This window comes from Phycodurus eques, chromosome 11, assembly GCF_024500275.1.
Source record: "Phycodurus eques isolate BA_2022a chromosome 11, UOR_Pequ_1.1, whole genome shotgun sequence".
Lineage (NCBI taxonomy): Eukaryota > Metazoa > Chordata > Actinopteri > Syngnathiformes > Syngnathidae > Phycodurus > Phycodurus eques.
In genome coordinates this window covers 14,195,905-14,223,738 of record NC_084535.1, presented here as the reverse complement: position 1 = coordinate 14,223,738, position 27,834 = coordinate 14,195,905, and the positions used below count along the sequence as shown (strand labels likewise).

Sequence of the window (27,834 nt, the reverse complement as noted above, 5' to 3'; positions counted from 1 at the left end):
ATCCAACTGATCAGCCAGTCGACAGGTCTACTTTACTTCTCCGAAATGACGGTAATAGCATGAGGTCAATTAATTGCCGTTCACGTGTTTTGCAACACGGACACCTCGTTGAAATCAGGTGGTGCATCCATGCAGAAAACTAGCAGTGGTTCCTCATGCGTGTAGTAATATTTTACTGCAAATTAGACTGGTAGCACGGTCACTTGCAAAATATGCAAGCCTAACTTCAAATATAACAAAAGCACAAGTGTAATGCAAGCCCATCTGAAAAGGCATCCGCTAATGCTAGCTGACAAGCAGGCTTAAATCCTCACGCCAGCCGTCAGTAAATTTACCAAAGACCCTCCTGTTACAGTGAAAAGAGACAATAAACTCAAGTGGTCGATCAGTAACCTCTTGATTGGAAAAACGTGAATGGTTAATGTCGCCAAAGAAAACATCCAATTAGCGTTTCTCTCAACTGTCATCCTCTTTCCAGCAGAGACACGCTTGCAATCATCTTCCTCCTTCCACTGATTCCACCCCCGACTCACTCATCACAGATAAATCACAGACACCTTCAGCGTCTCACAGACAGTTGGATCTTATAAAACGCAACACAACTTCCGGTTTACAGCAAAACATCATTGCAAAGCATTCTCTCCTCCTGTATTTTTTAAAATTGTACACTATTAATATATACTGTAGCGAGCAGAGACCCTGCAGTTGTGTTACGTGAATTGGGGTTACATTTTTATAGGTTCCGAGTGTTTGCAAGGCCATGAAGGTATTTGGATGTAATTGGATGAGCGTGTGTCTGAAAGTGATTGGATGAACAAGTTGGGGGGTGGGGCTTTTGCAACTGAGGAGAACTGGGGAGTGAGTGTGCCACCTTGTGTTTGGAGGCATACACAGCGTGTTCACGCCTGAAAAAAATATGAATGACGTCATCAATTAGTCAAAATCGACTCGACTATATCACCTTAAGTGTCGCCTACAAAAAATATGAAGTCGTTGGACCCATATTACCCACTATCATAAATCCATCGTTCTGAGCTTCAGACTGGGAACATTGTGGATCGTTACAACTATCGACATCCGTCGAGAAGACTCATTTGTCGCTGTCTTTCGAAACACATAGTTCACTGCTACAGACTACGCCTCTCCCCATTCACTTTGTATTGGAGACAAGTGACGACACTCAACACACTAAATAGGAAAGCTGATGATTTGTCAAAGGGAAGTCATAAAATATAATGGTAATGGTATTCTAATGACCAAATATTAAAAGTGGCATCCTCAAAAGACTCCTTCCCAGAAGTTCACAACTCAAATAGTCCAACTGAATAAAACTAATAATTCTCAGTACAATAATTGTCACCATCTAAAATCCATAATTTGTCTAATAAATGAAGTGTTTGCACGCATGTTTTATACACTGTTCCAACAATATAAATATAAAATGTGCCCATTCCTTACCAAGGATGATTTAGTAACCATAATAGACTATTACAACAACATAAAAAGCAATACTTCTTGATGGAGGCATCATTCGGCAATGAATGAGAATAAAGGAGTAATGAAGAGAAGACTATTTACAGTAGCAATGAGGGTTAGACCAGTGAGCTGGATGAATATGATGGGAAATAATTGAAAGTGATCTTTTACTATGATCGTTTCTGCAGCTCCATTTGTTCACAATTAGTGGACATACTGCAATCTCATATCATTAGTTTCAATCAATTCTTCCCAATTACCTATACATCAAAGAAAACTTGCAGAATTTGTATGCACAGTATTTGTATCCCTCCTGTTCTATCAGTGGTAATCTTTCTTCCCTTTCTTATTATTACAGTTGCAGCAAAGCTACAAAATGAATGGGGCAATATATATTGGATGATTTAGTGTGATTTAATCAACAATATTCATGATCACTGGCTTACTACCTTTTTTTTTTTTTTTTTGCAGGGAACATTTGGTCCTATTTTTCTTGGGGTTGCTTCCTCCCAATGGGAATTGCATGAGGGGCTTGCAAAAGTAGCAAGAAGATTTATTGGCTGTATCCGGCAACTTCAGGTCAACTCAAAGGAGATTTTGCTGGTGGGTGAGGCCGTGAGAGGGAGGAACATCAAGAACTGTGAGCCACCTGTTTGTCAGCACCTTCCCTGTCGGAATAGAGGAACCTGTGTCAGGTACTTTCTTAGTCCATTATCTTTGCAAGTGAATGCTGATTTGTAATAAATACCAAATTAAACTTAAGTCCAAATTGTACACCTACATCCATTCCATTTTGTATACACCTGCATATATTACCTGCAATGGTAACACAAATGTTAAGAAGAAGAAAAAAGACATTTTATCCATATTTCCTTCAAAATGTTCTGTATAGCTTTGTTGGCACGTGCGCCTTCTCAAAGGTTTGTGTGTTTAATTTCTTTAATCTTTCTATTGAATAACAAACAAAGGGGAATTGCACTCAATAGAGCGCAGACCTCTGCCGAGGCTAAACCATCCTTATTTGGATCATACTTCATTAAGTTCATATTTATCCATCTGCTGAACATGCTTGGTTTGTGTAATTACCTGTAATTCATTATTCACTGAGAGACAATATCTAACAATAGCCAATGTCAAAATGGACGCTACACTGAAAAAAAGGTAATGATGATAAAGAAAACATTGTATAGTTATTTGGAATCTAACTCAGGCCCAACTGTATATACAGTATCTCCTGTGATGGACTCGCAACTTGTCCAGGTCTGTCACCTTTTCGCCTGAAGTCAGCTGGGCTGTGCTCCAAATCCCTGTGACCCTGAAAAGGATAAGTGGTATAGAACATTGATGGATGACGATAGAATAAAGGAAAATGTTATGAGAATAAAAAACAAACAACGAATGTTATCTCCTATACAATACATTGTACTCCATTCCCTTTAGACAGTATACATTTAGCTGTGCATAAGTTTAGAATTTATTGTTGAACATAAAAAAGACATAAAATTACACTTTGTTTCGTCACTGTTCTTAAAAAGAACTTGACTGATTCGTCATAAACGTATATCCGTTACGGGTATGGTTTTTAGGAGAGTTAGCCATGATAGTGTATGAGCTATTCTAGATAAGAAAAGGTGAAAGAGTGAAAGGTTACCTATGTTGGTCTGAAATGACTTGTTCATTGTGTTATGACACTATTAATTATCAGTTGCATTTGTTTAACAGGAAATGAAAACGGGCACCCTGATTATTTTGATCCGAAAAGGCCCAGAGAAGACTAATTGGGATGCGACGGCGTTGTGGTTCTAGTGGTTTGTCATGTGTTAAAGAGGACGTCTCGCAATTAGTGTGATGCATGTGTATCTTGTACGATACACACCATACAGGGGTCATTGAGAGTTCATACTTCTCTCTTAGTCGCCTTTGGCTGCACTGCTGTGACAAAATTGGAGGACGGGGGATTGTGGTGTCACAAGCAGTTGTTGTTTTTCCGTATCACTGTCAAACTGGAGCATACTATGTTGTGTGCATCTACTGTATGCATATCAGGCTTTTCAGTAACATCAATGTGAAATGTCAAAAGTCTTTCTGATGTCTCACGTGTGACATTTATAAATCTCGTCAGTGCATTTGACACCAGGTCTATTTTATGTACTTTAAATATGAATACTGTTTATCTACAATCAACGACTCTATGGAAGCAAAGTATAATGTATTCACTGTATTTACGGAGCGAGTTAGTTGTTAGATTTGCCATTACCTGTCAGAGCAACGTGAGAATTTGGCTGGACCATTTTCATGGTACATTGGCTATATGGCAACTCGCAACAGCCAACTTTATTGCTTTAGAACATGAGTTCCTATCCTCGGTCTCTGCTCCTCAAATAGGATGTACATATTATAGATAGCACCTTTTGGATGGTGTCTTAAATCAGAATGCATGTAATGAGTACAATTTGTCTGTCTCCTGTCAGTAAGTGTCCTGCTGAGGGGCTTGCTGTTGACGGTTGTGTGGGCGTGCATCGAGCCTTTTGCAGGGGCAGGTGGGTGTTGCCTTCACTGTTGTAGTTGGAGCCCGACAAGCAGGATATAAAACCAAATGATCTCTCCACGGCAGCACAGTGGATTAGTAGTTAGAACGATCGTTTCACAGTCAGGAGATCCGAGTTGAATTCGTCTTACTTTCCAAAAACATTCATGTTGGTTATCCTCTCATATTTGTGAATGTGCATGTGAATTATTGCCTGCTTATACCAGAGGTCTGCAACCGATTTAAAAACGGTGACAAAGCCCAAATGCTTTCGAGTACAAACATGACGTTTTTTTTTATTCATTCAAATTTGGCAGGCATTTTTCTCAATAGCATATTTTTTATTTATCTGGGATATTTTCTTTATTGTTCTACATTACAATGCCAGTGTTCAATGTTCTTCATACTTAAAGGTTAATTGTCCTTTAAAAGGATGTACTTGAATTATTATGCTCTATAATATCATTATATCTGTGGGATAAAAAAAAACATCAACGATACTATCGTTTATTGTGATAGATTTGGGGGAAATATATCGTCCTAAAAAATTGGCTATCATGGGAGGCTGAAACAATATATTGACAGAGGGCAAGAGCAATGGAAAACACAAAAACATGGTACAAATTGTACAAATAAAAATCTGCAATATAGCTGGACCACCAAGCAACAACCGTCATACCGTCTAGCGGAGGATGACTCTGTCTGTACTCCGTGATGATAAGTTGCAGGGACTCATTATTCCAGGGGTGGGACTCATTGTTTCTACATACAGTATGTGTGTCCTGGGAATCATATAGACTCAAGTGTACAATGATCTATGGACATGGACTATTTTATTTGATAGTAAGCTTCAACCAGGCATCTTTTTTCAAAAATCAAAATGTTTTTTTTTACGTGCTGAAATAAAATTTCATGTTCTGTCCCATGTCACTGATTTCATCAATGCAATACGCTATAGTTCTTTATACATACAGGTTAAAACAAAAAGATGCAGTGTTATCCTCACTTTAGATGTCAAAATGTTGTTGTTTTTCCTGTGGGAGACTGTCCAAATGGCTCTTTGAGTATTTAAGGTTGCCAACCCCTGGTCTATACTGTAGAGTACGTGCCATGTGATTGACCGGCGTGCAGTCCAGGGTGTATCCCACCTAATGTCCAGCTGGGATAGGTTCCAGTTACACGTGACCCTAATAAAGCCACGTGGTGTCGAAAATGGATAGATGATCATTTCACACTATTGTGCACTTTCTGTTAAGTGTTGGACGTTATGTCAAGCCTTTAAAATATGTGCAGTATCCTCGAATTTGTATCATGTTGCAACATCAAAAGCACTGCATCCAGCAGTTGTGTTTTGTTTCTAACAATGTATGATTTACAATTGGGAAAACGGTTCCCTACAACACAATTCTCCGCTTGTTGCCTGGCAACTTGCCGAAGCAAAAGTCCAGCCAGCCCTCATTAAAAGCACAACGTTCCTTTTTCAACAATTAGCACCTATTGCAAAAAGCACGTAAATGATTTGTAACAGGTACTTGTCCTTTGATTTTGCCAACCTCCCACAGAGCTGAGCTACAGTTTTATACTCTTCAAACTCAATGTCGGTAGCTAATCTGCCCCTCGAAATAAGATCATTAAGCAATTGATGTCACACTGTGGCTTAGTCATGTGCTATTAGCTCTGTAGTTGTTCTCTGCTAAAAATGCAGAAAAGCTACTGCCTATCCTTAATTACCCATTGATGTGTCAGACGAATTCACTAAATTATGTATATTACTGCTGCTTACACAACAGTATCATCACTGTCGGGCAAAAATATCCTATGTCCTGATTAGGTCAATTTCAATATTTTTTCAAAAATCTATACTATTGATCAGTGCCCACAAGGGTCTGTTATTTTAAAAACAATATTGACCACTCTAAAGTATTGAAAATGGCTTATGGTTTCCTGAAAATGATGGTTTTGGACGTGAGAATTCCACCTGATGCCAGCAATATACGGTAGAAGCCTATGCTCATAATATTACAACTTCAAACATTCAAACTATTATTTTCTGTAATATTTCAACTTTACTATGGTGGTCATGACTTTATTCTTGCGATTCTATTTAATCTTTCTCGCAGTGTCGTTTTTTCTTTTCAGTGTGGCCTGTAAACTAAAGATGAAATTTCTGCCACCATCTTCTCAAAGGAAATTGATTGGTTGAAACATTTTATACCGAGTGCTATGCCAGGTTGATTAATCAATTCAATCAATACTCCATTTTTTGTGGTCACATAGATTTTTGTGTCAAGTTTTTTTTCCCCCTTTGCAGCTGTCGTAGGGAATTTTATTGTTAATTTATTGATGTTAAATTGTCAAACATTTTAAACGTTTTATTAAAATGTATTCAAGTTTGTGTTTGTGTTTTTCTCCAAGTTTTGAGTAATGTTATTGTCATTCCCTTTTACTTTTTACTGATGGCAAGAAATCGGCTTCTGGGAGGAAAAAAATCTTGGATTTTATTTTAAGGCCATATCGCCCAGCCCTACCAACCACATGCAAATCAGCTTGAATCTAGATCAAATGGATTTGAAGGATAACTTAACTCTATTTTTGGGAATACATTGAACGTCTAATTAATCATTTGAAAATATGGAGGGCTGGTGATTTTGCTTCACATAATCAGTTAGATATACTGCAGCGCTAAAATCTTATCAGTATCTGCTATATGATAAGGTACGATTGAATGGGCTATTGTCATTGTTCTGTGAATTTCATCAAACACAAACCCGTGTAGGGAAAATGTCACTGGAAATGAAATAAGTGTAATCGTTATGCATAGACGCCATCATTTTCAAATCGAAACACGCGCGGTCAGCATGCAGTGAGTCACTCACTCAGTTGTACATCATCTCTCTTTTTTTTCTCTCCCCATCATTAGGTAGTTATGGTAGTTGCTAAACAATGCAAGTGCAAAGGACGTATAGTGTCCACATGGCCAAACAAGTTTTCTTTTTATGTATTTTTGCTCAAGAAAATGAAACTGGCAGTAATTTCACTGATGAATTGGTTTCACCGTGTTTGATAAACATTAGCAGAAGAATGTCAAAGTGACACGTGCTTCTTTTGATTTTTCTCTGTATAGCCCTCAGTGGAAAAATGTTGCACACCTTTTGTCTAGATATGCACAAAAAGAGGTTCCAGGGAGAGAATATTGTCTGATCCTTTGAGAAAGTATTTTATTCCTCCTTCCTTCAAGGAATTGCATGTGAGTGATGCTTTGCTTTGACTGTGTGTTTCAAACAACCCCGATAGAGGCTCAGCACACGTCGCCCTTCGTCACTGCCGGCCGGGCAAGCCAAGACTGTCTGGTCGAGGTCAGGGAAATGTCATGGAGCCGTGTGCTCAAACAAGAGCCTGAGTGCATCAGGTGAATGTCACATATAAATTCAAGTTCTACTTTATTCCTAGGCTAGTATTAAAATTCACAGAGTGAAGAGGGAGGTGATGTTGAAATGATTTATTCTACTGCCTCTCGCCCGAGCTCTCAATTGTCTTGGTATCCAAGTGTCTGTTTACAATAATGACAGGCACATGTTTCATACTGAAGCAGCTCTTGTCTATAAATAATATCCACTGGAAACGTTGGTCCGTTTTATTTTTAACTAAGGATAATGTGGAGTAACTGCTTTTTCCAGATGAGTGGCAAAGCAGCAGAACCTCATCACTGGCTACCTGCACATGAGTGTTTGCATACCAACAAGCACTTGAAAAGAAGTGTTCAGTACATAATTTACCATGGAAGACATCTGCGAAACTCAGATGTTTTCACAGCTTATTGTTCCTGTCTCTTGGATATATAGTGTAGCTGGCAAATTATTTATGAATATGGTTCACATTGGTTGTCAAATGTACAGTTGCACGAAACCCTTAATGAATTTCCGTATAAAATGTGATATGATGTTCATCGAACTTACAAAAAAAATACTACAGTTTACTGTAGTTTCGGATCATACCTGCATAACAGTCGGGAGGAATTTTCGACCATTCCTTTTCACAAGAACTGTTTCAGTCAAGCAATATTCATGGAATTTCAGGTATGAATTGCTCTCTTGAAATCATGCCACAACATCTCAATCGGTCTGAGGTCAGAACAGTGACTAGGCGATTCCAGAAGGTGTATTTTGGTGTGGTTTTAGCATTATCTATTCAGTATTAAAGCAATAGTAAAGAATAATTTTTCATTTATTTGTTCCTTTTGCTGGTCCAAGACTCCCCGTACCATTGTAAAGTGTAAATTATTTTTAAATTAGTCATAAACATGCAAAACAAAACTTATCAATGCTTTTATTTAATTTTATCATCTCTGAACAGTATAGTATTTCCTGGCTGACAGAGATGCTCTTCACTCTATGACATGCAAGTGCACCATTACAACGATTTTAAAGGTAAATTGCAAATGTATAATTTCGACCTATTGTTGCTTGAGTATATTTAGATTAGTCTGCAAAAATGACCACAATTCCATCATCAAAGTGGCTGCCAGTGGCAAATGTAAGAAACTGTTTGACACCACACAAATCAAGTTTGGAGCAAGCCAATTAAAAGTGAAGTCAGACTTGCTTCTTCCCCTTCTCAGCATAGTACAATCTCATGGAGACACAAACATAAATGTTGTGCATGCAGAACTTGTGGCAAATGATTTTGGACTTCATTGAGATAACATATTTCATTCGCATGTTTCTTCTTTAAGTCACTTTCTGTACAGCTGAAGACAGGCAATGTTTTTTGCCAGAAAGGTCATGAGCAGGATTAATTTTTACATTTTGTTCCATCCATTGGTTGCTTGGTCTATAGAATTGTGTCTGATATAATGGTAAAGCTGCATTTAGTATTACCCAAATGATGACATTTATGTTGTTGGTTATTATTTTTCCCGGCCATTGGCCGGCAACCAGTCCAGGGTGTAACCCACCTCTCTCCCAAAGTCAGCTAGGATAGGCTACGGCTCACCTGTGACACGACTGAGGATAGTGATAGCCTATAGAAAACGATTGGATGGATGTTTATTTTTCTTTCATATTTTTAACATGAAAGTTAGATTTTTCAGCTGTTTGTTTTTTGAATGGCTGTTTTTAAGTTAGTTTTATCCCACTTTTAATCTTAATTAGTAACTTTAGCCTTTGGCTGTGTTGCACTCCTAATGCTACATTTACATTATGTTCCCGGTGGTCACTGCAATCACATTTCAGGCCATCGTGGACAAAACAGGACTGACGTGAAACAATGTTATTGCCGAGGATGTCTGGACAGATTTGTAAACTGTTGAAAAAGAAATTCCGCAGTATACACTTCACAGTTGAGAAACCTAGCCGGCCATGTTAAAGTGTTGTGAGCGTAATAAAACCTGACAGTAAGTAATAGGTGGTCCGTTGTGTGCTGCGAAGCATATGTATTTCTCCGGCATCTCATGGTCCTTTTCAGGTTTTGTCACATTCTGCTGCGTTTGGTATGTGTTTTGTCACATATTTTTTTTTTTTTTTTTTTTTTTTTTTTTTTTCATAATTCTCACAGTAAGTTAGAGTGTGTGGTAGCCGTTAAACCCCCAAGCTCCATCTCAGATCCCACTACAGACCATGAGAAAACCTAGCAAGACTTCAATATGAAGAAAAAATGTCCAAAATGTTTTGGGCTGTCATGGTTGCTGGAAACATAGTGTAAATGTAGCATTAAGGAAGAGATTGCCCACATTCAAAGTCAGTTTATTTTAATCAGACTTCTTATATAAACCTGTGAAGAATGATGATGAAAATGTGTTATAAGGATTGTTGTGACAATTTACATCTGTAACATTTGAAAAAAATAATGGGAGCAATGGGTAGCGACAGTATGCAGCTGTGTATCATTGCAACTAACAAACGGCATTAGCAGGCCGTGAATCCTTTCTTTGGCGTATAACACAGTCGTGTCTAACAATGCACTACGCAGGTGACAGAATGTAAATATTTCATTTCTGGAAGCCACTTTCTCAAGGAGAAAATAAAACACAGCCCGCAAAGCTGTTGCACCAAACACATGATTAATTTATGGGTCTGAAACCAAGGAGCGCCTCCTCTATCTGACTGTGGCTATACCTTTAGTACACATCTTTTCCGCCACCATGTTACCTCAAATGTAGGTTCGTGTTGTTGCCGAGCAAGGACTATTCACTGAGGAAGGAAGATTAATTTGTGGTTGTTCATTTTCTGACCCAGACAACCAGAGCAGTTGTTTTCTTCCATCGGTTCGGTTTGTTTGGTTTATGTGTTAGATGGCAGGATTACTCAAAAACTACACAATTTATTCCCATGAAACATGGATAGCGCCTACAGTAGGTACGACATGTGCATAGAAAGATCCATTTTTCTTTGTGCTACATTTGAAAAGAAAAGGGAGTATAAAGTAATTCATTTGCTCTCATTAGGTGTCTGCACTTAACGGACCCTTCAACCACCCCATCCCCAGAATGCAAATGCTGTGCTTGCATTCACACTCTACCACGCTATCCAGAACATGATATCAGTCTTCAATTAACTATGTGGAGATTTATGCAATAAGGAATATGTGCTGGTATTATTATTAAGCAGTTCCAAAAATTAATAGGTGTTGTTATTATTATTATTAGCCTAAATTTCACGTGATTAGGTGTTTCTGTGTGGTCTGCAAACTGTGCATAAAGGTGACAGCACCTCACTTGTGATCCTGGTATTTTCCATTTGTTGTTCCTTGGCTTTTGCTGTAAACAGTGTTTGCGTATTTCATAAACCGCTTGTAGACTTGGCAGAGAATTTTATTGTAATTTTAAATTTGTGGCCTTCAAGTGATATACTGTACTATATTGACACTGACAGTAGGTCTGCAACTAACAGTTATTTAAATAATCAATTAATCAGTCGATTCAAGATACACATCCCAGAGTTCTTAAAGTAATAAATTATGATTGAAAAAACAACTACTACTACTCTAAATGTTGAGGTCAAGTAGCTTTACAATAAGGCCATTAACAATATCTGCTAAAAAATATTGTTTTTGTCATCCTCTGTACACTTTGTCTTCTCAGTCTCTACTGCCACATCAAGATTGTCAGGTGTGCCGATACCCTCACTACCATTTCTCTTATGCACTTCATTTAAATCTTTCATATAAGACATTACATCGATGAAAGCATACAAAGTAAAAACAATTGATTAAGGCTCACCCACGATCCTTGAATTGATGTGTGTGTGTGTGTGTGTGCTTGTGTGTGTGCTGGAGCCTATCCCAGCTATCTTCGGGCGAGAGGCAGGGTACACCCTGAACTGGTTGCCAGCCAATCGCAGGGCACATATAAACAAACAACCATTTGCACTCACATTCACACCAATTTAGAGTTGTCAATCAACCTACCATGCATGTATATATATATATATATATATATATATATATATATATATATACACACACACACACACACACACATATATATACACACACACACTTTGACTTTTGGAATATAGGCCGCCATTATGTGTTTCTTCAGTCAGCCTTTGGAGTCACTGCACACACTGAAAGTGTCAGGGCTTGATTGTGATTGGTTAATCAGGGTCCAATCGTTAACCAGCAGCGCTGACATCATCCAAGTGAAGCATATTTATTGGTTTAGAGATGCAAATATGTGATGGTCATGAGAAAGCCTCTGGGTCCACTACTCTGTGCAACGCAACAACAAAGCTGGTGACTGACGTAATAATGGCGCGACGCAGCGAGTGACTGATGTCGTAATCATGTGATACCGCGAATCAATAACGAAATTCATTTACAGCACTTTTGATTTTTATCGACGTTTTATGAATTCTATCGAATAATCATTACAGCCCAACAAATGATGAAAATGTGTTCAACACATTCTATTATTTTTGTGGCGAAGAGGGGAAAATTACAGCAGTTTACCATATTTTAATCACGTGCAACCGATGTACATCAACAAATTAAGTACTTCTTTCAGTGTACAATCTTACCATCTTGGTGGGGTTCTGTGCTCTGCAATTCTCCTATGCATGTATCTTCTGGTTTTATTAATCCAAGCGTGTATCTGTATTCTTAGTTTACAAGTGTTTTAGCCAGTTCCTTGTATCATGCACATCTCCACATAATGTTTCACCTCTTGGTCTAATGATGTGTCCCAGTGTGTCTGCACCATTTAGTGATGCAGAAGACTGGTTCTGTGAGTGCCCCCCGCTTTACACTGGCCAGCTGTGCCAGTTTATGACCTGTGACCGCAACCCCTGCAGTCACGGCGCAACGTGCATCCCAAAGTCGCCACTTGAGGCAGTATGTCTTTGTCCTTATGGAAGACAAGGTCTACTATGTGATGAAGGTAAGTCTTTTAAAATGACAAGAATCAGAAGATGAAAACACTGTAATATGCAGGCCAGGTCAGTAGCTGGTTCTGTCACTTTGTGGAGGAACACAATGTGAATGCACAACAATTGCTTTTTAATTCTGTGTCTTATCCAAATGTATCTTTTAACTTTCTTTCATTGAGGTATGTTGGATTATAATTTGACGTTTATAAGTAAAGCTCCTCTGCTGTGAGGTTTGTAATTTTGGTTGTGACATGCCTGTGTGTTCTTACCAGGCATGGCCTTTACTTTTACTTTCACAGTCAACCGTTTTTCAGTGTTCGAGACCGTTATATTTGCTTTTTCAGTCTTCCTAAATACATGTGAATGAACGTCCAAAAGAAGGCCCTTTTTTTCACTTTTCAGTGACGAATTATACTCCTAAAACAGCCCCTTTTCACAGCGCTCACATCAGAGCAGCGTAGATTTTGTTGCTTTATTAAGGGAGTCATCTGCAAACAGTTGGTGAATGGGAGCCTTGAGCAGTTGGTAGAGTGAGTGTCTGTTGTTAAGTAAAGGGATTAATGGAACAAAATTGTGCTGAGGATGTAGAAATGTGCTCTTCCTCCAGCAATAAAGTTGGATAATCAAAGCAAAACTCACAGCTGATTTGCTGAATATTTCAAAGGACTTTTAAGTTAATCAGAATGTATTTACTTAAAGCAACTTTTCCCAACAGTTTTGCTCTATAAAAGTGGAAAATTCCATTTTTATTTTTTTATTTTTTTATTATTATTACTCATTTGCTTAAGAGCTGTTTATTTTGTGACTCCCCCCCAAAAAGTTAGCCAATAAAGAAAGAGTCAGCTCTGGTTCTCAGAAGCAAAGGTTTTGCATGACTAAACTAAAGAGCAGCAGAGTGCTTGGCATATCATAGATATGCTCCAGCACCCACATGCCAGACACAGCAATTCAATCACCCAGTGCAGTACCAAGCGTGCGCCTGACATTTGAATCCTGCCAACATCCGATAAGATCAGCACAATCACAGCTGATCACTCCCAAGGGTCTTACTACATGCTTGTCTCAAGGCCACAGAACACTTTCCTCATTCCAAATATGTATTAAACTTGAATAACTGAGCCCAGTGATTAGTCATATCCTGTTAGGTTTTTCTGCAAGTGATTCTCAAACCTTCTCGCATTGTTCATCAATGTCAAAGCATGACCCCTCTTGATTTTGAAAGGTGTACAAACTCAAAAAAAATTCTGTTTGAACATCATTTAATAGATCGGTCTTTGTTATTGCCAAGAACCCTGTTGATTCTAAAGACACAGTTGGCTCTTCTGGTTAAGAGAACTGGTTAAGAGAAGAAGAAAAAAAGGTCTTCAGACTGATGCGTCAGCTGCTGTCAAACTTACACTAAATACAGTATAAGCTGCCATGTGATCACATACATACAGGTATAGAATAACCTTCGGCAATTACTCAAGGAACCTGTTGGTTTTTCAGGGTATACAACCCAACAAACTGTTTGCGGTGATCAAAGTGTTCCTTTTCATCATTCCAGCAATCGTATTTCTTTTTTCAAACCCTCAGGGATGATTATTCTCTTTCAAAGCAAGTACTCTTATGGTTTTAAAGGACGGCCAACCGAGGTGGGTGAGATAGCTGAGTTTAAAGGTCAGATGAAAAGTAAACAAGATTTTCTTCCCTTAGTACGATATTTTCAGCTCACCTCTCAAGTGCACTTAAATTGATATAGTTGCTTTCTGAACAACCAGGAAACGAAATGTAACGAAAGAACAGGAAGTGGAACCGATGTTGGAGTGCCTTAGTGGAGTTCATGAAACATTCATTTGAGGCGACTTCACTCAGAATTATTTATTTATCTACCTTCACAGACAAGTTGCTCATGCTTCCTCATGGTGTTGTGTTGAGATTGAACATGCAGGATATTAAAGGCAATATACCTCCAATCAAAAATGGAGTATGGCATCTCCTTTGGATGTAGATAAGATGCACTTTGTTTGCTCTACATGTTAGTTTTGAACTGGTTTTGATTTGAGTCATTAAGGGCATTAAACTGTGACACATATAAAAGAAGTACTATATTACACACTATTGGTCCTAATTCAGTCCTCTATACTGATTTTTTTTGTATGGGCATTTAATGAGGCGTGTAGTATTTCTATAGAGCATACGTTACATGGGCACTTACGGTAATGCTTTCCGGACACCATTCAGCTCCCTCAACAAGTACCTTCATTAATGATATGCTTTCTAACCTACACTAAATGAATAGTGTTTCGTAATGTGATGCATTCAATGTAGCGCAACACGAACAAATGTTAAACCGATTATTCACCCAGGTCAACTGGGTCGGAATCAAAGTGTCGGCAGTGTCATGTTTATGTTTAATGCAGGGCTACAAGCAGAAGATAATGACAAGTCTGACCTTTTAATGCCCTTACATATGTCAAAATAAACTTCAGCAGTACGATTTGAATAAATAATTCAAGAAACACAAACGTGGTGAACCTCATTAGTAGTCCGTGTCCAATTATTAGTTTATTTTGTTTTCATGGCTTGGTGTGATTGGCTGGTGACCAGTGCAGGTTGTAGTACACCACCTTTACCCTGAGTCGCTGCGATAGGCTCCAGCTTACCCACGACCCTAATGAGGATAATCGGCATCGAAAACGGATGGATGGATTTATCCATCCATAAATCCATTTTCTGAACTGTTTCTCCTGACTAGGGTCGCGGCGTGCTGGCGCCTATTCCAGCTAACTAGGCGAGAGCCGGGGTACACCCTGAACTGCTCGCCAGCCAATCGCAGGGCGCATATAAACAAACAACCATTCGCACTCACATTCACACATACGGGGAATTTAGAGTCTTCAATTAACCTACCACGCATGTTTTTTGGGATGTGGGAGGAAGCCGGAGTACCTGGAGAAAACCCACGCAGGCACGGGGAGAACATGCAAACTCCACACAGGCATTTAACCTCAGAACTGTGAGGCAGATGTGCTAACCAGTCGGTCACCGTGCCGCCGGATGAATTTGATGGCTTGTTAAAGAAGAAAGTAAAATTAGAATTTTCTAAAAAATTTCTTTTTTTCTTTTTTTTGTTTTAATTTTATTTTTAAATTATTTTAAAATGTTTCAGACAAAAGGTGTAACTTTATTTTATTTGTGTTGTAGTACTTCTTTGTATGCTTAACTTCCATGCCATTTAGTTCTGATGAAGTAGTTCAGCATGTTATTTTCAATGGTGTGATTGTGGTTGTCATTATCAGTGTGTTGTCATATGACATACTCGTGGTGGGGGTGTAAAAACTCTAATAACAATATTGAAAAGGTTAGGCAATGTACACATATCTTTATGTGATCTGGAAAAAAAGGCACCATTAGCATCTAACTTGTTAATTGAGCAAAGCAGAAGCAACACAGCACCATTTGTCTACTTTAATCAAGAGGCGAGTCAGCAAAACAATAAGCAAATAGGGCCCATAGTGGGAATAATAAAAAATATATGTGCACGAGGGTGACAATTGCAGCACACCGTTTTGAGCCTGTTTTGCCGTCACAGCCACCATGAATTTATCTTTCAGTCAAGAATATCAGTTCTGTGTTCAGTGTGTTGGGGGGGATTAATTTTCAGAAATATTATGAAATTTAACATTAAGTCCGCAGTGCAAGATCAAATGTAGAGTTTCAATACAAGCATTGTTGCAACCAATACACTCTCTGTAACTAAACTTGAATTGAATATTACTGTGCTGCCATTGTGTGCAGCAAGAGGATGAAGCAGTTGGAGGCTGCTTGCCAAAATTCAGCCCAAATAGCTACTAATGGAAATAGAATGTGACTGGAGAGGTGATAGTATTAGAAAACAGGCCATCATCTAATAGCATCCTGAAAGGATTTAACTCGCTCCACTGAGGTACTGTGTGGCAATAGTGCCATCTTTTGGCAAACTGTGATGGAGAGGACACAGTTTCCTCCCAATGTGTCTTTCTGTTTTGCAGCAGTCAATATCACACGGACCAGATTCAGTGGTACAGACAAGTTTGGCTACACATCTTTTGTGGCCTACTCCCACATTCCAAGTCTCAGCTTTTTCTACGAGTTTCAGTTGAAGTTCACGCTGGCCAATAGCTCCTCTGCTGTGAAAGACAACCTGATCCTGTTCGCTGGGCACAGAGGACAAGGTCAGCAACCTGCACACTTTCAGGGATTAGGTCTTTGCAGCTCAGCAAAAACTCTGATACAAAATCCACTGCAGTTTTTTAAATGAAAACAATGGCAGGGCACCAAAATGCCAACCCCAGTTTTTCAGTTGTTGTTGCTCAAAGGAGCGTTGCATGTTGGCATGACATGGCATGAATCTGAGTTGTCCCAAAAGTCACTGTACACTTGCTTTTCCTGTTTCCTTTCAGGTATCATTTAGACAGACGTGAGGCCATCAGCTTTTGGTAGCTTAGGCTATGCAGTTTTTGTAAGCGCATCATTCCCTTGCCCACGGCTCGCCAAATGACATTGCAGCAGCATTGCAGAATTGAAAGCTGGCAAGAACTTTTTCTGTCACTGAATCCAGTTAAAGGCCCGTTTGAGAAGCTTTATTGCCGTTACACTGCTCCAACATAAAGTACAATTTACACTGTCCATGACAAGTTTCTCAAAACTGGATCTGTTCTTTACAAACCACACAGCGGAAGCTGTGTTAATGCTACCACTGATGAAAACACCAAACTTATACGCACACAAAGCCAGGGTTAGTCTATTTGGAAGGCTGTGTTGGAACTCAGCGTCAACAAAAGTTCAATTCAGCGGATGCCTTGGAGAGTGCTGAAGTCAGTCAGTCAGGTTGTTCAAAGGCTTCAAGTGGAAGATGATGATGCTCGTGTAAAAAATGACCATCAGCTCTTGGAAAACATGCGCTTCAGCGACGAGTCTATCTTTAATCTCTCTTGTCGGTTAAAACAACACAACTGTCGAATTTGGGGGAAATCAAAGTCAGCAGGAATTCTTAGGCATGAACGAGACTCTCCAAAGCCAGTGGTTTGGTTGTGCCATGTCACTCGGTTGATTGGGCCATTTTTCTTCCATGGTGCATCCGGTAACAAGACTACCGACACATTTGACACACCTTTGACGACACTTCTCAAAGTGGCATTGAACTGCAATCAGGTACAAGAAAAAAAGCTTGCCAGACGTCAATTTTATAATGCTGTTCCAGTGTCAATAGGCGAACCAAGGGCAAGGGAATGATTTGCTTGCAAAGCTGCAAACCTGTCAAATGCTAATGGCCACACGTCTGATTGATATCTGAAACAAAATCGAAAAAAAGGAAGTGTATAGTGACTTTTGGAACACCCTTTTTAAATCCATTGTTTTGAATTAATGTGTTCAGATGTGCTAATATGTGACCGTAACATCAGCAGACCATAGTTTTTAAGAAATAATAAGAAAAAACGTTCTAGTATATCCTCTGTGGTCTTCTCTAAAGAGTTCAATTCATAAAGAACAAAATAACAACACAAGAACTGATATTAATAATGAAATACCTGCCAGGAGAGAGAGCAGCAAAGTCCGAAATAGTGCAGATTCAAAGGTGAAATAGGAAAAAAAGATGAAACCTGAACAACTAAAACAATAATTGCTTTAATGAAGTGTCAGCTTTGATCACTTACTCAGAACGATGAAGCACAATTATTTCATTAATGCATGAGATCAAGTTACACAAAACCACAGTGGTTGCAATGATGAACATTGTCATCTACAGTGTGCCTTCAAGCAGGCACATGTATAAATTAGTTTAAATGTGCGTAATTGTTTTTGTGGGTTCAGTTCAGTGAGAGTTCATGCTATTTATAATATATTTATAACCTAAATGTACTATATGCACTGTTCATTATTCATTAACGCCTTCTAATTCCAGGCACTGATGGCGACGACTTCCTCGTTTTGGGCGTGCGGAAGGGGAGAATTCTGTATAAATTCAACCTTGGCTCAGGTATAGCAACCATTGTCTCAGATCGACTGAACCTCCACATGGACATCCACATTGTCACGTTTGGAAGGACCAACAAAACAGGATGGCTGAAGGTGATTGGTTCATTGCAGAAATTTTATTTGAGTGTAAATTGCAGATTGCAAGGCATCAAAAGGGCGAGAAGCTGCTGTGCCAACAAAAAGGCTAATTAATCACAAACATGTTTTTAAAGAGCATCGTAATGCTTTTGCTTCTTCTCTTTCTAATTGTCCTCTACCATGTCAGAAATGTAGGGCAGAAAATGATGCTCCAGTCTCACGAGTCAGGCTTGTGCTCATTATTTTTTAACCAAAGATCAGAAGGGGGAAAAAAATTCTGAATTATCCACAAGAATGGTGGAATGCAAGTCTTTTTATTTGAGGCAAAAACACATATTTACAAGTTATGTGAATCTATGTGAAGCTTATCAATTGAAGGTCATGCATTGCAACCCTTGAGACTTTTAATTATTTACTCGCTCAAGTATTGACAACGTATTTCTTAGGTTGATGGACAAAGGAACAGAACGGGCTCATCTCCGGGACCGCTGCGGGGCCTCGATGCTGTCAAGCAACTCTTTGTAGGCGGATATAATGAGTACACACCTGACCTGCTGCCACTTGGCTCCAGGTTCCGTCAAGGCTTTCAGGGTAAGAAAGCCACTTTCGGCAGCATGCACTTAGAGCACTTGGCCTTCATCCCAGGATCGCTGTGCCCTTGTAAGCATAGGGGAGGCATATAATGAAAAGAGAGGCCAGAACAGAGCACACAAGTTGATTGTAAGAACACCTTTAATTGCTGCTATCTTTAAGCAATAGGCTGCGATCAAGTCCCTACAAAAAGAAAATAATTACAATTTTAAAAACGTATGCTGTGTTCATCCATCCATTTTCTATATTTTCCTCATTCGGGTCACAGGTGAGCTGCAGCCTATTCCAGCTGACTTTGGGCGAGAGGCGGGCTACTCCCTGGAGTAGTCACCAGTTAGTCGCAGTACTGACAAAAAAAAAGCATTCACACTCACAGCCACACCTATGGACAATTTAGAGCAGGGGTGTCCAAACTTTTATGTTCGAGGGCCGCATATAGAAAAATCTAAAAGATGAAAGGACCACATTGAAATTCCATCCATCCATTTTCTGTACCGCTTATCCTCACTAGGGTCGCGGGCGTGCTGGAGCCTATCCCAGCTATCTTCGGGTACACCCTGAACTGGTCGACAGCCAATCGCAGGGCACATACAAACAAACGACCATTCGCACTCACATTCACACCTATGGGGAATTTAGAGTCTTCAATCAACCTACCATGCATGTTTTGGGGATGTGGGAAGAAACCGGAGTACCCGGAGAAAACCCATGCAGGCACGGGGAGAACATGCAAACGCCACACAGGCGGGGCGTGATTTGAACCCCAGTCCTCAGAACTGTGAGGCAGATGTGCTAACCAGTCGTCCACCGTGCCGCCTCACTTTGAAATTCTTTGACTTTGACTTTAATTCAAATGACTAAAATCAATCAATCAATCAACCAATCAAGCAAGCAATTATATATTGTTCATATAATCTAGATATTTTGAAAAACTACTACATCACAGCATTCTGTTAAAGGTGAGAAGGCAAATAGTTAAGGATGTTTCCAAGAGGTTGGTTGTGCCTGACGGCCCTGGATCTCACTGGAATAGATCTGCCCCTGCACTGAACAGTAGCCAACTCTCATCTCCACATTTAGAACCAAAACAAGCGCAAACTGTCATAAAATGCCCATTTTTAAAGCGATTTCTTCAGGATAATTAATGTAATATGTTCATGAGTCGGACCTCAACACTGAGCAGAAAGTGGGGGGAAAAAACGTTTGATTCTAAAAATTGATTATCTTTATTTACCACAGTGTTATGAATAGAAATGTTTTATTATTTTAGTTGTAATTAGTTTATTTGCGTCTTTGCCTGTCTAGAATCTGTACAGTATATCAATCCAATGTAAAGTATTAGTCGTAGTGGTGCCCATTTTTTTTTACACCCACACTTCTCACACTGCCCAACTCCACGCTTTTTTTTTAAACTAGGATTGCAGGCCGTGTTAAATGTAATTTTTATACATGCTGGGGGCTGCTGAAAAATGGTTGTTGGGCCACAAATGGCCCCAGAGCCGTACTTTGGATACCACGATGTTTTTGGAATGGGGAGAGAAGCGAAAGTACCCGGAGAAAGGCAAATTATATTGAATTTACTAGTTACTGTAATTTGTGAGTTATTAAATTACAATATTATTGCCTCTGAATTATGTTAACACTACTTCTGTGTTACTTTTGGGTTAGTTTCACCAAACTGCAGAAGTATGACTTGGCATTCAAAGTATGCCGCTGAACTTTTGAAATCCTTTAACAAGACAACAATGGCAAAAGAACAGATTACCATTTCTCATAGGCCTGCTCCCACTGAACCTTTGCACTTTTTCACTAAAATCGAACAATTTTCGCAATAAAATACAATTTAAAAACATGTTACTTACCTCCAAATATGCTAGTTCCAGGAGATGAATTTCCAATTTTGCAGAAATTTTGCAGAAATTTCCAATTAAGCAGAAATGCAAGTCACATTTGAACGGAAGAAGACATGCCGCCAAAGGCTTGATTAAATCTTGACACTTTGTGTAGGTCCACTGTGTGGAAATGTCTGGTCACCTTTGTCTGGTTAAAATACATTATAACTGTGCATGATTGAGATTTTGATTGGTATAATGTTACTGAAACATTATTATTAACGAGAACTAGTCCCCAAACCTGTTTGCGATTTAAATCATTCATACAGTAATGTGTTTATTTACTGTGCCTGCTGTTGTGCAAACATTGAAAATGGTGACAACATTGAAGAATATCATTATAACCACATTCAGTATTCAGGCTTGTTATCTGCAGCAGACCCATTTGAACTGAACAGCAGCTTTTTGTGTCCAAGGACTGGAATGTATTTGTGTCTTATTTATGAGTGTGGCATTCATTTCAATTCAGCCTTTGAAAGCTTTAAAAATATATATATATATATTTTTTTTTATTCAATCAGCTGCGAGGAACACAGTTCACATATGCCACCTGACCCAGCGTCGTCCCTATATTGGTAAACTAGACACCGGTGGCGCCATCGCCCCAGTGCTGATGATGGAATGAGAACTCATGGGTGTCTAATCAGATCTGTGTGACCTTCCTGGCGCCCTAATCATGATGGCTGGCAGTGAACACACTGATAATTCACTTCACTCCCAGTTATCAACAGATCCACACTCCCCCTGTGGAAAGGTGGCAGAGAAGATGCGGTGACTCCTGAAATGAATCAGTCTGTCAATTTGAGCTCGACACCTTTCCATGTAAACAGTTCTATTAGGGCCATTAATTCAGAGCGATGTGAAGCACAGACATTTACAGAGTGTACAGCTATATCAAAAAAATACAGGTCAATACATTTGCAATGCTGCAACCATCAATGCATAGATGTAATCAGTGCATGAATATTAATGAATGAACATGACATTTCCAGTGCATCCTGTTTTTACTCATGACCAATGCCGGACAGAAGGTTGGTCAATGCAATTAAATGTTATTTATATAACTCCCCCATGCTCTGCACTTACAGGCCAAAGTATAAATATTGCCTGGATGGAAAGGAATTTATCAACCCACATATTTATGTTTCCAAAAGTTCACCTGAAAGATTGTGAACAACAAAAGCAACAGTGCCTGTCAGTGTAGTACCATGAAGTCATCCTTAACTGTGCTTATTTTTTTTCTTTTACATTGTATCTGTGTATCTAATGTTATCTATCCACAGTATATATTAATATGCACTGTAATCCTCTATTAATTTCATTCAGTGAGATTTGACTTTGGCGACAACATTTTGGAGCATTCACATGCAATTGTGTTATTTTGTAACAAAAACATGAATATGCTACACATTAAACCTCAAACAAATGTCATGCTCTTTTTGAAAGCTTTATCAGTTCGACTCCAAGCACATCAATGGCAAGCTGGACAGAAAAGACATGTTGAGTAATGTTGACAGTAGCATCATTGAACTTATGAAATCATCCAATCAGGATGCTCTGAAGTCATCCTTGTGTATCTCAGAAATTTACAGTGCATTGTAACTGGGGGTTATTGTGGTATGTGGTAATGCATGTTTTAATTTCTTTCATGGCATTTCAGCTCTGTCTTTAACTGATGATGTGTATTGTGTGTTTCTAACTGTCTGTCTGTTTTTTTCAAGGGTGCGTTTTTGACATGTACTTCCGAACAAGAAGACATGGAACAGTCCAAGCTCTGGGACAGCCAGCCTTTGGACGAAGTGTGGGTCAGTGCGGTGTCAACCTGTGTTTTCATGTTCACTGCAGGAATGGAGGAACATGTGTGGACTCTGGTTCGTCTGTTTAGTAAGTACGCTCATTTATCAGAATCAGAATCAGAATCATCTTTATTTGCCAAGTATGTCCAAAACACACAAGGAATTTGTCTCCGGTAGTTGGAGCCGCTCTAGTACAACAAACAGTCAATTTACAGAACACTTTGGGGACATAAAGACATTGACAAAAAACAATTGTGCAAAAAGATGCAGAGTCCTCTAGCACTTAGAGCAGTTCGAACGACTAATATTGCAATAGTCCGGTGCAATGACCATTGTGCAAATAGAGACTTGTGTAAGTATGGTGAAAGGGAAAATCATTAGCTAGGAGCTCATTTTTTCCTCCCGCAGTTGCCAGTGCCCTTTTGGATGGAAGGGTGCGCTCTGTTCGGAGACAGTGTCGGTGTGCGATGCTGTGCACACTCCCCCGCCTCTGTGTGCCCATGGCTCTACCTGCATCCCTCTTCCAAATGGATATACCTGTCAGTGCCCCCTGGGAACAGCGGGACTCTACTGCGAGAAAGGTCACACCATCAAACGCAATCTTCATCATTACACGTGTTTTTTTTCTCTGTTCATTTTGTCAACAAGGAAGCAGTTTTGCTGTTCAATTATTTAACTGCTCTATTGTTCCCATTTCAGCTGTGAGCATCAGTGATCCATTCTTCAGTGGAAAGCACTCCTCCTGGATGTCCTTCCCCCCAATGAATACGAGACACAGGACTGTTTTACAGATGCAGTTCCAACCTTTATCACCTGGTGGTATCCTTGTCTATGCTGCACAGCATCTTGGAGACAGAGCTGGTAATAAGTCGGTTATAACTAGGTTATAAACCGAAACAGACCTTCATAGTATTGGAATGACCAAAAAAGGACATTCAATTTGATGCTCGTATTTGGGTAATTGTTCCTTAAAATACAGGGTATTTTTGCTGCCAACAATAATTCGCACAAATCTGATTTAAAGAGAGCACCCTCTTAAAGTTGACCTGAACATAACTCGAAGGCCAATTCAGTCAACTGAAATATTAAATTATGTGTTGCCGTCCAAACACAAAGGATGGGAGTTGCCTTGAGGTCCTTGTATTCCTTATGCTGGATTTACACTGCAGGTTGAAGTATCCAATTCCAATGTTGTGCCTATATCTCTCTACCCATATCCAATAATACTGTGTTTACATTTACTGATGGATGTAAACAATTACTCAAGCGGCAACTCCATGCAGCAACGACACAGAAGTAAACAATATTATTCATTCATTCATCTTCCTTTACGCTTATCGTCACTAGGGTCGCGGGCGTGCTGGAGCCAATTGCAGTGCACATGTAAACAAACAACCATTCGTACTCACATTCACACCTAAGGGCAATTTACAGTCTTCTATCAACCTACCTTGCATGTTTTTGGGATGTGGGAGGAAACCGGAGTACCCGGGGAAAATCCACACAGGCACAGGGAGAACATGCAAACGCCACACAGGCGGGGCTGGGATTTGAACCCCGGTCCGCAGAACTGTGAGGCAGACGTGCTAACCAGTCGGCCACCGTGCCGCCTCAACTATATTAGATACATGCAAATATTAAACAGTAAATTACATAGGTGGGTTCAGTTCCCACTCAGTGACGGTGTGAATGTGAGTGTGAATGGTTGTCTGTGTCTATATGTGCTCTGCGACTGACTGGCGACCAGTTCAGGGTGTAATCCGCCTTTCGCTGGGGGAAAATCAACTGGGATAGGCTCCAGCGTCCCGCGACCCTAACCAGGACAAGCGGTGTTGAAAATGAATGGATTACATTTAATTCGCCATGAGTTGTTTGGGTAGACATCGCCGTATTTCAATTCTGTTGGGCTTGTTTTGACAGGATACCTTTGCCTTTTGTTTGTATTATATCTAACAGCTTTAAAAAAAAAAATGTCTTCCGAGCAACTCATTTTTATTTCCTTTCTGCAGGAGATTTCTTCTGCCTCTCTTTGACATCAAGATTTGTCCAGCTGCGGTACAATCTGGGGGATGGTCTCCACGTCCTGCAGACTATTACGAGAGTAGACCTGCACACTGGAAGCTGGCACACAGTGAAGGCAGGCCGGATCTGTCAACAGGGTTTTCTAATTCTGGACGGCAAGGAGGTCAGACACAATGTGACTGAGGGGATGAGCACACTGGATGTTGCCACCAACATCTTTGTTGGGGGCGTATCCTCTCTGAGCTCTGTGTCCGCAGACGCCATCGAAGGGGAGCCGACGGGCTTCACAGGCAGCATCAGAGAAGTGATTGTAAACGGACTTGAGTTGGAGTTGACGGAAAAAGGGGCTCTCAGTGGAGCAAATGTCAGGGACTCGGATGGGAGCGCCTGTGGGTACAAGGTGTGCCACAATGGAGGTCACTGCAGGGCAATAGGGAGTGAGTCCTTTACATGTGACTGCCCAACATCATGGACAGGGCCAACATGTAATCAGTCTTTAAGCTGTGTCAACAACAACTGCAAACATAGCTCCATATGCACGCCTGTTAGTGAGAAATCATACACCTGCATTTGCCCCCTCGGGTGGGGAGGGAGGTACTGCACCAGAGAGCTACCAACAGACACGTTAAAATTTGTGGGACACTCCTATGTTAAATACATTGATCTGAAATACAACAAGAGAAATTTAAGATCCACTCATGTTTCTTTTATCTTTCTCACAAACACAAGTGACAGTTTGATCATGTGGATGGGAAAGGGAGGACATGAAGATGATGACTTCATGGCAGTGGGCCTTGAGAGGGGGGCCCTTAAAGTTGCACTTAATCTCGGCGAGAGGATTTCTCTCCCGGTGACTTCAAAAAGTCAGATGCTGTGCTGCAATAGATGGCACGAGGTCTCCATTGTAGTAAACAGTACAGTCATTCAAGTCCATTTGAACAACGAAAGAATCATTCATGAGGATGTGGACCCACTTGGGAGATACGTAGCCTTGAACTACGGGGGGCAACTCTACTTTGGAGGATTTGAAATGTACACAAACGTAACCGTCGTGACATCGGGGTTGTTTTCAAGGAACTTTGAAGGAAATCTCAGAAATGTTTATTTGTTCAACGAACCCCTTGTGTTTTTAAAAAGCAGCGAGGGCTTTAATGTTCACAATGGCAATGAGTAGGAGGGAAAATGGCTTTTGTGAGAGAGGTACATTTTGAATAGTTTGGAGGGTTTTTTGAGGAATATAGGCTTGAATAGCTCAGATCATTTGAAGTAAGTAATTTGAGATGTCGCCAGAGGGTCTGATGGCGAAAAGACAAAGTGTAATGATAATACTAATACTAGCTGCTTATTTCACTATGAGCAATACAGCTTACCAGGCAATTGCATACACAAATTGATTGGGTGATAAAATAAAATGCATGTAGGTAAAACACATAATGGTTAATGAAAATAACTAGAGAAGCTTACCTGTCAACAAACATTATTTCCAGCAAGCTGTGGATATTAAAAGTCTACACACCCCTCTTCAAATGTCAGGTTTTTGTTATTTAAAAAGACAAGACCAAGATAATTTCTAAACTTTCGATTAATGTTGCCTATAACTTAGACAACACAATTGGAAATATTTTCAAGAGGGGGAAATAAAAATAAACAACTGCGATAATGTGGTTGCACAAGTGTACACACCTTATAATTAGGGATGAGGCTGTGTTCAGAATTAACCAATCAGATTCAACCAAAGTTAGAGTCAGTATACACCTGCCACCAATTAAAGTGCCTCTGATTAACCCCAAATCAAGTTTTTTCTTTCTAGCAGAAGAAGCCTAAAGGTTTAGTGCTAACACTGACTCCTATTTCAAAATATTCATAACTCCCTCTATCTTGACAAAGGCCCCAGTTCCAGCTAAAAATAAATAAATAAATAAATAAATAAAGAGCATCAAAGCACAATGTTGCATGCTCCACTGTAAGTAGCAGTGTCGTATGAATCTCAAACATACCATTTGGAATTGCAGCCAAAACGTTTAACCTTGGTTTAAAAATATTGTAAAAACACATTTGAAATCTCCTACGTGTATGTGGGGAAATGTGTTATTGCCTGATGTGACCAATGTTGAACAATTGCCCACAAATCTAAATGGTATGTTTGGCATAAACACAAAACTGCTCATCAACAAAAGAACACTACCTACAGTGGAGCATGATGGTAGTAGTATCATGCTTGGAGCCTTCTTCTTTTTTTTTAACTGGAAGAACGGACTTTTCAAGGTAGAGGGAATTGTGAACAGTCCCAAATACGAGTTTTAGAACAAAACCTTCAAGCTTCTGCTAAAAAAAAAAAAATGTCAGGAAAAGCCTACTAATACAGCTAAAATTTATTTGGGGATAGTCAGAGGCACTTGAAATGGTGGCAGGTGTGTGCAGACTCCCATTTGACGTTTTGAATTGAATTTATTGGTTGATTCCCCCCACAGGTAATAGTTCACATTGATGGTGATTTTTTATACATATATATATACACAATATATATATACAATATATATATTTATATACAATATATATATATATATATATATTATTGTGTGTATATACACACACAGTTCTGAGCACCTCACCCATCCCAAAAACATGTATGGTAGGTTGGTTGTGTTTATATGTGCCCTACGATTGACTGGCGACCAGTTCAGGGTGTACCACACCTCTCACCCGTAGTTAGCTGGGATAGGCTCCGGCATACCCGGAACCAAGTGAGGATAAGCGATGTAAAAAATGGCCCTGTTCCCTCCCCATTACTAGGTCAAAGGGTCTGCAGTTTTAATTTATTTTACACTGGTAAAGCTTTCTTTATACTTGTCTGTCAATATAAAATTTTACCAAATGCTTGTCTTTTGAGTTAATAAAGATTTTGTGACGGTGACAGTGTAAGTGTGGAATAAATATACGCTTTTTTCCTTTGGGGGAATGGCAATATCAGAACGAGTAAGTGAACCAACATGACAGGACAGATTGTTTGACAATGGAAGTTCCGCTGCAGTCTGACAAAGGCCCCTTACAAAGTGTTTTGCAAACTAATTCCAATCTTTTATATTCAA

General features: G+C 39.6%; 1 protein-coding gene across 10 annotated transcripts in view; it reads left to right on the top strand.

The window, feature by feature from the left end:
• eys (eyes shut homolog) overlaps positions 1–27,761 on the top strand; it is a 259,849-nt gene extending 232,088 nt beyond the window's left edge. For all 10 annotated transcript variants that reach the window (XM_061690335.1, XM_061690334.1, XM_061690329.1 and 7 more), the window contains 9 exons: positions 1,948–2,171; positions 12,187–12,377; positions 16,380–16,562; positions 18,293–18,459; positions 18,891–19,035; positions 22,649–22,811; positions 23,132–23,304; positions 23,423–23,584; positions 24,733–27,761. In XM_061690335.1, coding sequence (XP_061546319.1) covers positions 1,948–2,171; positions 12,187–12,377; positions 16,380–16,562; positions 18,293–18,459; positions 18,891–19,035; positions 22,649–22,811; positions 23,132–23,304; positions 23,423–23,584; positions 24,733–25,919 — 2,595 coding nt within the window. In that variant the 3' untranslated portion in view covers positions 25,920–27,761. The remainder of the gene's footprint in view (positions 1–1,947; positions 2,172–12,186; positions 12,378–16,379; positions 16,563–18,292; positions 18,460–18,890; positions 19,036–22,648; positions 22,812–23,131; positions 23,305–23,422; positions 23,585–24,732) is intronic.
• The last annotated feature ends 73 nt before the right edge of the window (positions 27,762–27,834 follow it).